This window comes from Ovis aries, chromosome 4, assembly GCF_016772045.2.
Source record: "Ovis aries strain OAR_USU_Benz2616 breed Rambouillet chromosome 4, ARS-UI_Ramb_v3.0, whole genome shotgun sequence".
Lineage (NCBI taxonomy): Eukaryota > Metazoa > Chordata > Mammalia > Artiodactyla > Bovidae > Ovis > Ovis aries.
This window is the reverse complement of record NC_056057.1, coordinates 51,560,175-51,571,686: the sequence shown is the minus strand read 5'-3', so window position 1 is coordinate 51,571,686 and position 11,512 is coordinate 51,560,175. Positions and strand designations below refer to the sequence as shown.

Sequence of the window (11,512 nt, the reverse complement as noted above, 5' to 3'; positions counted from 1 at the left end):
CTCATCTTGAGGGACTCAGTTTTAACAATTCACCAGGAATCCCATTAATTGTATAAGAGCCCTTGGAGGAAGGTACAGTTAAAGTCGATAGTTTACAGATTGGAGAGATTGAGTATTCTGCTCGCGGTCACTCTTTTGCAAGTAATAGTCATTTAGAGCCAGGTCTCGAAGATCTCAGAGCCCATATTTTGTTTCCTAGGATCTTGTGGCTTTCCCTTGACTCATTTGCTACTGGGAAAAACAAAACAAACCCCAACAAAACAGAACATGCATTGCTTCTTTGCTAAAGGCCTCCTCCAAAGAGTCCATGAGAATTTTCTTAAGGACTTGCAGGTGCGTCTGCCTTCTCCTTACGTATATTCTCTGGAATCACCATAGCTTCTCCCTCTGTTATCAACACTATGGAAACTCTGCCTGACTCTGCGAGTGTCTAGGTTAGTAACTGTTCTTTCGGGAGTATAATGAACTGGACTGAGAGTCTCAGACCGAGCAAGACGGTGGATGGTGCTCTGAGCATCCTGACACCCCAGCTCCTGCCCTAGAATCAGCAGACCCCAGGGTACTCAGAATCCACGTGGAAGCCTTTTAGGTGCCCAGGTGCATTTCTGAGGTGGGAGGAAGGCAGACATCAGTTTGGTCCAGTCCTTTCCAACTATAGCACAGCTACCATGTGGTATAGGGGGAGGAACACTCGACCAAAGGTCCACCACACTCCTCAAGAGTTAGAACCTTCACTTCCTGGTCTGTTCTAACCAGCTGTATCGTGTCTCCTTGACCACATCACGTTGTCTAAGTTTACCTATATTTAGAATCAGGTGTTCAAATTAAGTCATTTCAGATTTCTATGGCAAGTTACAAATTCAGTGATTAATAACCCAATGAAGTAATAACAGCAAAGGCTTTCTGGCTCTAGTCTTAGCATCTGTTAACTTATTGAACTCTCACAAGACATATGCAATGATCTCTGTTCTATAGATGAGGAAACTGAGGCAGAGAGGAGATAAGGAGGGTTCCCAGAGTTAGACCCTCCTTGTCTCCTCTCTGCCTCAGCTTCTTCATCTATAGAACAGAGTCTGGAGAATCCCCTGGACAGAGGAGCCCTGAACAGAGGAGCCTGACGGGCTACAGTCTTTGCAACGGGAGTTGCGAAGAGTCAGACATGACTGAAGTGACTTAGCGCGCATACACACACACACACACACACACACCAGAGTTAAACAGCTAATAAGGAAACAAAGAGTCAGACATGACTGAAGTGACTTAGCGCGCATGCACACACACACACACATGCACACACACACACACCAGAGTTTAACAGCTAATAAGAAAGAGACCTAGGATTTGAACCCAAGCAGCCTGGTTACCAGAACTCTGCTCCTAACTTCTACATTAGTTGCTGCTAAAATAGATGTTTACTTTTACTTTCAATTGGAGGTTCATATTTGCAGGACAGAAACAGAGACACAGAAGTAGAGAACAAACATATGGATACCAAGGAGGAAAGGAAGGTGGGATGAATCAGGAGACTGCAATTGACAGACATGTACTATTGATACTATGTATAAGATAGATGACTAATGGAAACTTACTATATGGCTCTGGGGACTCTACTCAATGCTCTGTGGTGACCTAAATGGGAAGGAAATTCAAAAAGAAGGGATATATGTATACATAAAGCTTACTCACTTCGCTGTACGACAGAAACTAACACAACATTGCAAAGCAACTATATTCCAATAAAAACTAGAAAGATAATAAATCCACTTATCAAAAAAAAAAAAAAGGAAAATTTCTATCCTCATTAGGCTAAGAGCAGGTGAAGAGAATTGCCTTTTATCTGTTTTCTCTCCTTACACCTAGGCTGGGTGTGCAATTAGAGGGTCATAAGTCAACCCATCCCCAAATTCTTCATGCTGGAAAGGCTTTTATACACTGACTTTCCATCTGGTAATAGGACCTCTGTGACTAAAGTCCATGACACTTGGTTGGATAAAATAAATATCTCAAGAGCAGTCTGCATCTGCAGGTGTGCAATGGAAAAGTGAGGCAAGAATGAGTACAGTTCCACATGAAAACCCTCACGTCTCAATAGTCTTTACAGAATTGGAGCACTTCATACACTTCTCAAGAATGAAAAAGGGAAACTCCAAGGTAACAATTCTCAAAGTCTTTCCCACTATGAATTGTCTCTACTATTTTGGAATGCTTTCCCTCATAGACTTCATTTTTTGAAAGCTCGTTGTCAATCAAGTGGGTCACGATTAAGTAATACAGGATTTCCCACAAAGTCTTATATAATAGTCAATTAGAAATTGAGTAAAGAGATAACTAGAGATACTGCACCAAGCTGGTAAAACTCGGCTGACAAGCTAGAAATTCAGTGTTTCTATTAGTCATGAGAATGAATCTGGGTAAACGCATGGTCCCTGTAGTGCGCTCTTAGGCTACTTCCTGTATGTTTGCTTTCTTTCCTTTTCTTTGAATTACAGGAAGTACCGACCACTTAGTGAGCATCAGTTCTGCTGGGCAGTTTGCTTGCTTCATGTCTGATGTTTTCACTAAAATACAGATCAGGTATGACTCATTTCACTGATGAGAACACCAGGTTCCAGAGAAGCTAAGAAATGTACTCCAAGTTAACATGGAGCTGTGCCAGAGTCCACATGGGCCGTGTCTGCCTGACCTAAGTCCTGCTGCTTTATCCATTATAATAGCTGGTATCTTTTGGGGAACCTATGGTATGTGAATTCTAACTCAAAATAAATGGAAGGAAGGAAGGACAGAGAAAAGGAAGGCAGAGAAGGAAGATTCACTGAGATCCAGACTTCATCATAGGCCAGGCATCAGACTTTAAAAAATTTTCTTTCAGTAATTTGAATGTGCAACTGGTTGAGGCAGCAAGTGGTCAAAACAGTTCCAACGTTGCCAGCTCAGATCTCAGGCAGCAAGGAACCATCACAGGGCTCATTATAGTATAGAACTTGCTTCCCTGGAACATGTTCTGACCACTGACACATCAATTTCCTAAGGAAATAAAATATAAGTACTAAGATCTAGGTGCCAAGATGTTGGTTCACTATAGCACCATTTACAGAAATCCAAAGTAATCCAAACACCCAATTAGAAACTAAAAAATAAAGGATGTCATATGATAGACTACTATGTATCTTCCCCCAAAATGTAAGTTATTTAATGAAAAGGAAAATTAAGAAGTGTACTTGAAAACTATTCTGCCTGGGAAACCCCAGTTAAACCATTAGATTATAGCATCACATGAATCAAAATCAACAAACACTAAAAACTGCATTAAGATATCTTGCTTCAGCCACTGTTATGTACCTCCCTACCTCTTACAGGTTACACTTCCACTTCCTCTGCATCATTCTAGCTTTTATTTATTTAGCAAATTCAAATGAACATACAAATAGTAAATAAATAAAACACAAATGTATATGCATGAATACATACTCTAATTTCCTGCTTCATACACAAAGGTAGTAAACAATTTACATTATTCTGCACTTCTTTGCGCTTACACAGCATAGGGTTCTTTCATCAGTCTCTAGGGATACATAGAAAGCTGTGTGATATTTCACTGGTGAATACACAATACTTTACAAAATTCCCCCATGATATATTATTGGCTTTTTCCCACTCTTTCGCTATTACAAAAAATGTTGAAATTGTAAGTGTTTTGTGTTACTCTGACTATGTGTATTGGGTCATTTTGACAGCAATGGCCAACTTGCCCATGATGGTTGCTCAGTTGTGTCCAACTCTTTGCGACCCCATGAACTGCAGCACCCCAGGCTTCTCTGCCCATCACTATATCCCTGAGCTTGCTCAAACTCATGTCCATTGAGTCAGTGATGCCATCCAACCATCTCATCCTCTGTCGCCCCCTTCACCTCTTGCCCTTAATCTTCCCCAGCATCAGAGTTTTTTCCACTGGGTCAGTTCTTTGCATCAGGTGGCCAAAGTATTGGAGTTTCAGCATCAACATCAGTTCTTCCAATGAATATTCAGGGTTGATTTCCTTTAGGATTGCCTGTGATGGACATAGCACCAACCTGCACCTATACCACAGTGTAGGTTAATGCCAGAAGAGTGATGTCATAGGACAGGATTTTGCTGATTTGTCAGGTGAAAAATAGTATCTCATTTATCTCATTGCGGTTTTAATTTGCTTTTCTCTTTTTGTGAGTGAGGGTAAGCATCTCTTCATATATTTAAAGTCAATTCAGATTTCCTTTCCTCTGCAGTATTTATTCATGTCCTTTGATCACTTTTTCTACGGAGTAATAATAGTAACACATATTATAACAGTGCTCATTTATACAAGTGTCTATTTTTATAGGTACAGACAAAACAAAAAGTTCACTGCATGGTGCGTGGGTGAAAAAAATAAGTGATTCGAAATCCTTTTTGTGTATCAGAAAAAACATTGTCTCCTTTAAAATTGAGAAGGTGTTTTTTTGTTTGTTTGCTTACAATTTGCTTCAGCTTACGTGAAACCAGTTCTTTTGAAAACCAAATAGCAGTTCAGATCTGGAAACAAAAGAAGAGCAACCAGATACAAGAAAGAAGAAATCTAATTTAGTCTTCTTGGTTCTGAAGAATGTGATCAGGCATCTTTAGCCCAAATATCTGGCCCTCCTCTTAGCAATCTGAAACTATTTCTGCATTGGGAGAGCATAGAAGGCAAGATGGAAAAACAGCAAATCACCGAAAGTTTTGTGCAGCTGATTTCCCTGCCGGGGCGAGGGCAACACTAGGTAATTTCCAACTTCTCAGCAACTTCCTGCCTCTCTCACCCTGGGCAGCCCTGGCCTGGGAGGTGCAGAGAAGGGAGGGCAGTGGGGGTGGGGAGACCGCCTGAGTGGCAGCAGAAGGGTGCTGGTGTGGTTGGTGGGGTTTCACCCTGTCAGGTTTCAATTTTGTTCACCTGCTCTGTCAAGTGTGGTTGATTCGTGGAAAAAGCTCAAAGTTAAACTGGCCTTGACTGGCTGGATCTCTGCAAAGTGTAGCTGGGGTGTCACAAAAAATTGAGAACAGTTAAACCACAACCAACTTTGCTCACTTTCAAAGGGTCATAGCTAATGGAATAAAAGGTCCTTCTGCACAGTCTTGCAGTTGTTATCACACATACTCTGGGCTGGGGGTTCAGGTTCCCCACTTTTATAGACAGAGTTCATCCAATGAGCTCCTCTGTGAGTTGGGAACCTTATGCTCAGATGTCCAAATGCTGCACCTCAAGACCCTGAAGGAAAGGGCAGACAGGACTCCTTGGAACACAGGACTCCTTCCCCCAACCACCTGTGCTCTTCCATGATCTGTGAGGCTGCTATGTCTTGGTTTTGTTTTCTCAGTGTAGACCAGGTAACATGAGACCCGATCCCCAAACCCAATGACATAGAAAGACTGCAGATGTGTGCAACAGGGATGTGCTTTCTCCCTCTTGAGAAACAAGATACAGAAGGCCCTGGGGTCACCTAGCTGTGCAATTGAGTATCATATATACTAGTCACCCAAGCCCCCTAAAGGGACAAAATGACTTCAGACTCAATCTGAGCAAGGCTTTCCAGATGGTAAATCAGATGACAGTGTGAAAGGTGAATAGCAGAGGGCTTCTCAGCAACATGAGCATGAAGAGCAGGTGCCCCCCTTCCCCAACCAGCAGGTCCAGAGCAGGGGTCCAGGCCCTGCACTCCGTCCATCCAGCCCCAGAGAGAAGCAGGGCTCTATGGCTGAGGTCAAGGCTTCAACTGTCACAGTCTGAACTTGCAGCACAATCAAGTCACATCCTTCCTTCCTCTTGTCTTTTCTCTGAGAGCCAACATCTGGGGTCCCTGCCCTCCCAGGAGGACTGGCCACGTCCTACCAGTCCAGCCTGAGTGTAGGGGAGAGCTCCTTCCTAGGTTAAAGTCACACACCGATGTCTGGCTCAGGCCCTGTGTGGTCGTGGTATAGACGCGAGTCCACTCCTGGGACAGGGCGTTCTCACTGTGATGACACCATTGAAGTCTGGAGGTTTTAGTCCACAGCCTGACCCTGGAGCTCCGCCTTTCTCCACATAAGGTGCTCCTTCTGGTGAGGCCCCAGGCTCCCAGGGAGCTCCAGCTGCACTTCTGTTCTTAAATGACATAATGAATAATGACAGGGAACTGACAGACATGCTGCTTCCCATGAAGCACTGAGTTGAATATTTCTTTTTAACAAAAACCGCTCACAACAGAATTGAGTTCATTTTGATTCCAGCTAACGAAACACAAGGGGAAATAATTTCATAGAAAGGGTTTAAAGAAGGGTATTCAGACTATTTTAGATCATACTTCTAAGAGAAAGAGTCTATCTCTGGTGACCTTCTATATGTATTCACAATCCCTCAGGTTCCCCTTTTGTAATTTTAACACTTTAGGCCAAATACATAATGCAAACAGGAAAAATAAAACTAACCATTTTGATATGTTGGAGTTTATTACCTTCTAAAATTGTACAAATAGCGCATGTGCATGAGTTAAAAAACATAAGGGAAATGTAGGGAGTTAAAAAAAAATACAAAAGAAATTCAAAACATGAGAAAAAAATTCCATTCTGCAAATCAAAATAAAAAGATATTTTGCATACTAAAAAAGTGTTATTCCAATATATTAAGAAGTCTCTTTGATTAGGAACACAGCACAAGACTTTCTGCAACTATTCATTGACAGGTCAGATCCAGTCTCACTGAATATAGGGTGGACCATGACATTATCTTTCCAGCCACAGGCAGGTGACAGAAATGGGTATGGGTGTGGTACCATGTCTGTGAGGTATTACAATAAATAAATTCTTTATTAGCCGCTCAATAATGTCAGCAGTGGATGTCACCATTTCAACCTTCAATAGGGAGACCCCATCTCCAGTTTCTTTTTCTTTCTGGTGACTTTCAGTGAAGGTTTTTCACACTTAGAAGAAGAGAAAACACAACAATGTTTGAGATGCAATGTAAAAAGGCAAAAGGCTACACTTGCAAAACCATGGGTGGGGCAACACAAGAACTTAAAGCCTTTTAGAAAAGCATCTACTATTCACACGCCCACGATTTTGCCTTATGTCTGAACACTGTTGTAGGAAAAGGGCCCGAAGCACGGTGGATACCACTGATGCAGGGCCTCCAATACCAGGACTCCAGCTGCCTCTGCTGGCCTATCTGACTCTGTGCCAACTGCCCACCTTCTATGAATCAGTGCACTACTTTTTCCTGCTTTAAAATTTTATTTCATTATTTTTCATTGAGATATAATTGATAAATAACACTTTATTAGTTTAAGCTATATCACATAATGACTCTATATTTGTATATATTTTGAAATGGTCACCACAATAAGTCTACATAAGTTAACATCCTTCACTATACATAGTTACAGATTATTTTTTCTTATCCGATGAAGTTTTAAGATCTACTCTTTCCCTTCTGTGGTTAAATAATTAAGCAGAGTTACGGCTTTTGCAATTGACTGTTTGTTTGCTCATATCTGTGAGGTTGAAATGTTTCCTTTGATGATTTGAAGGGACTGAACACTGTGCCCTGACCTGGAGGCACAGGGAGCCTGACTGCCGTGACTGGACCACACCTGTCATCTCAGAAGCTCCAACACACTCCAGAGACGACCCGCCTGTGAGGACCAGAGTGGATGCTGGTACAGACAGGGCGCCTGAGTCCTGGCTCTGCCCCTGCCAGCTGTGGGACCCTGGACCAGTCACTCCCCCTCAGTCTTCCCTGCCAGTGGAGACAAGGACAGTACCACCTCCCGCGACTGCTGCCCTCGCTGCCCTCAGAAGTTAGGGTTTGTCATTAAATCATGCCTGACATGGAAACATTCTGGCTCCAATAAACAAAAATGAACTAAGTAACCCTTATTCAGAAATGTGGGACTCTGACGTAGTTTTCATCCTCCACCAATTTATACCTAAAAAATGTTAAGAGATTTTACATAATGAAATGTGCCTGACAAATTCACATAATTAGGAGAAATATAACTATAATTACTCTCATATTTTCTGAATTTAACTTTGAATCTACTTGAAGGAAGGCTCCATATTTAACTACATCACTATTACAGTTTCATTTTCAAAGACTTACTTTAACAAGTCTTACTCATAGTTCTAAAAGTGGTTTTTCACTGTCCTGCTTTTCTTCAGCTTCATTTTCAGATCCTAGATGGTAGAGAAGGGGAAGGAGAAAAAGTACCACATTCAATTACAGTAACAAATGATTTCTTTAACATTATAATATACGTGCATAAAATTTTAAATGAGGGCTACATGTGTTTAATCCACAAGAGATTTAAGTTAATGAAACTGTAAAATAGTTGTACATTATATCTTATAGAAGGAAAACCTTTAAATATCATTCACACTAATCTGTCCAATGGATTTCATGTATGTTCTTCTAAAAATATTCATATAGACCAAGAACTATTATCCACTGATCCTCCTCGTCTGCTTCTTTGCTGAAAAGCTTACCTGGTTTTCAAGTGAAAAATCTCTTTGGTATAAATAATTTAACATACGTATTTGAAAAATGGCTGTATTCAGTGAGTGAGAGAGGGAGTCTAAAGCATGGGGGAAGCTGATAGTCACCACTGTGTGCTGTTTCAGCAACCATAGTTACAACCATTCTGAGCCTTCTATTATTCTGTTCTTTTAAGAACATACTTTATTTTTCAATTCTTATTTTTATTCATTTTTTGGCCACAACATGCAGGATGTGGGATCTTAGTTCCCTGACCAGGGACCGAATCCATGCCCTCTACATTGGAAGCATGGAGTCTTTACTGCTGGATCACCAGGCGAGCCTCTACCTTCTACTATTCTTGAATTTGACCCAGTCATTTTTCTGGGATGATATCCTTAGGATATATTCTTGAGGAAATAACACTTTTTTCCATTATGAGATTTTCCCTCTAAAAATAAGAAGAAAAATCTAATGTCTGAGTATAGAAAATTATTATATTATTATATTTCATGGAAATATAATTCTATAGTACATAATACAGGAAATATATATGCAATAAAAGTAAAAGCAAATATATAACAACAAATATAGTATAAGATCATATTTGATAAAAACTTATAACTTTATATACTAGCATGAATCAGTAAGACTAGGAAAAAAAAAGACCATCCCTTTATATAAGACCAGGTGACTTATGTACATTTTGGATATTCCAAAATTTCTACAGTAAACTTAAAGTGACTTTACAACTTTTTTAAAAGGGTATAAATAATATAGACAGTATAGCCAACACACATTATGTAAATTACAAACACAAAAGTAGAAAGAAACAAACTGTCAACACTAATGTTGCTCAATAGTTTGAAGGACAGTTATCTTCTACTTTTGTTCTTTTCACATTTTTATAGCAATTACACATTCCTCTCATACTTAGGGAAGGGAACTAAAGACGGTGGTGAGGAGACCAAGGGGACAGGTTAGGATGTTACCTACTCACCTACAAGAGCAGCCTGCTTCACTGCCACTTTACTCTTATCGCATAATACAGTTCAAAAAGGACACTTTCACCAGGAGGGAAATTGGGGGGCAGGATAAATGGGGAGAGTGGGACTGACACAGACGCAATACTATATACAAAATAGATAACTTATAAGGACCTATTGTATAGCACACAGAACTCTACTCAATACTCTATAATGACCTATAAAGGAAAACAATCTTTAAAAGAGTAGATATTACATATGTGTATAATTGATGCATTTTGCTATACAACTGAAACTAACACCACACTGTAAATCAACTATATTCCAATAATTTTATTTCTTTTTTAAAAGGGGCACTTTTGGGAGAACGTCTGCCTGGATTATGGCCAAGAACAAATCTGGCACAGAAGAATGAACCCCCAAAGAAGCTTAAGAAAAGTCTGTGTCCCACACCTAAACCTCACAAATGTCATGTCGTTCAGATTAGGTTTGTGGTAAAGCAAATACATAAAGATACAGCGGCAGGAAGGCTTCACTTCCCAGCTTATTACACTGCCGGAAATCTTAGAGACTCCAGGGTAGTTTAACTGCCATCTCACTTGCAAGGAGTCTAAGGAAGGTGGTCACATGGAGCCTTCCTGTTATCAGGCTCACTTTCCACCTGTGAGGGTAACGGCATTCAAGCCACAAAAAACTGACATGCTTTTGAACTACTGGGAAGTCCTAAATAAAGTCAAATTTTTAAAACACAATAATACATATGCTTGCCCTAATCCCAAAGTGAAAGCTACCATGGTGTTCTGGCTATTGTCAAAGAACAAGTTCAACCAGTCTTTTCCGAAAAGTGACTATAGAAACTAATGAACCAAACAGCAAATTCAGTGCTAGGGAGGCAACCTAAAGCTTGAAACTTTGTGAGAAGTGCTTGAAAAACTGCAGAAGTGAGAGAACAATATTGTTCCTCCACCTCCCATCACTCAGCTTCATGGTATGAAGAAGGTTCTTCCGAGTATGGCAGGCTGTGAGGACTGGCAGCAGATTTACACAGTTGAAGGAGCTCCTTTCATTTGAGGTGAGGAGTAATGCAATGGTGCAACTGGTGTGTGAACATAAAGCCCAGGGTCTCTGCTGGTTTGAGGTGATGGTCAAGGCTGCAGCGAGCATATGCTTGCCTGAAGCTGTGTGCAAACTCAACGGAAACCCAAGAGAATCCATGCTAGACCAGGCGACTTTGAGGCTGTAAACATGTGTAGAAGAGATGCAAAAATATTCAGCAAAAAGCACAAGCGGAAGAAGACTCGAAAAGACCTGAAATTCAAATGCGCTATCCAATACATACAAATGGCCATCTGGCCGAGGATACAAGTCTTAACCAAGGTGAGAGATCACAAAACCTGTCCAATCACTGGTTAGCACTACACTCTATGGACACAAGGATAACTCCTAAGAACTCAGGCTTAAAAATGAAAGAATTAACAACAACTGAGAAGACACATCTGCAGCCACACCACAGGGGACATAATTTCACAGGCAGCCCACACCAGCGTGGATGGTATCAAATTAAATTTTCAGTGCCTCCATCTAGACTTGTTTAGCACAGATGACAGGATGCAACTGAGTTATTCTTTAAGTCAACCGTTCAGTGATTCAGGATGTGATAAATTACCTTTTATCCAACATCACAACTGGTTCATTTAAATTATCTGAGCACATAAGAACTTCAACCCAACCATCTGAGAGAGAAGTGGGCTTCCTCATTCTTTCAACTTAACACACAGGCAAACAGGATACGGCTAAAGCAGCAAGGAAATCTGCAAACAAACCACCTTATATCCTTTAAAATACATCCACTAAAATGCGCTCATTTTCCAAGGCTCTGTGACTCTAAAATTCAAGCCATTCCTTTACAAGCAAAAATGCTAACATTTAAATTTCTGGTGTTTCCAATTTCTTTCTTCCTCTCTTTATTCATTCCTTCAAAAGTTCTAAGTTTACTATGTACCAGGTACTCAACTTGGTACTAGAGAAA

The 11,512-nt window shown here is 40.6% G+C and overlaps 1 protein-coding gene across 8 annotated transcripts in view; it reads right to left on the bottom strand.

Annotated features, from left to right (window-relative positions):
* The window catches only part of STARD3NL (STARD3 N-terminal like), a 77,094-nt gene that overhangs the window by 13,988 nt on the left and 51,594 nt on the right, over window positions 1-11,512 (bottom strand). For 2 of the 8 annotated variants that reach the window (XM_004007868.5, XM_042248564.2), the window contains 2 exons: window positions 8,126-8,199; window positions 3,370-6,947 (listed from right to left, as the gene is read on the bottom strand). In XM_004007868.5, coding sequence (XP_004007917.1) covers window positions 8,141-8,199 — 59 coding nt within the window. In that variant the 3' untranslated portion in view covers window positions 3,370-6,947; window positions 8,126-8,140. Of the gene's footprint in view, window positions 1-3,369; window positions 6,948-8,125; window positions 8,200-11,512 lie in introns of those variants that run through there. The other 6 variants (XM_042248561.2, XM_042248565.2, XM_042248562.2 and 3 more) reach the window with 3 other exon arrangements.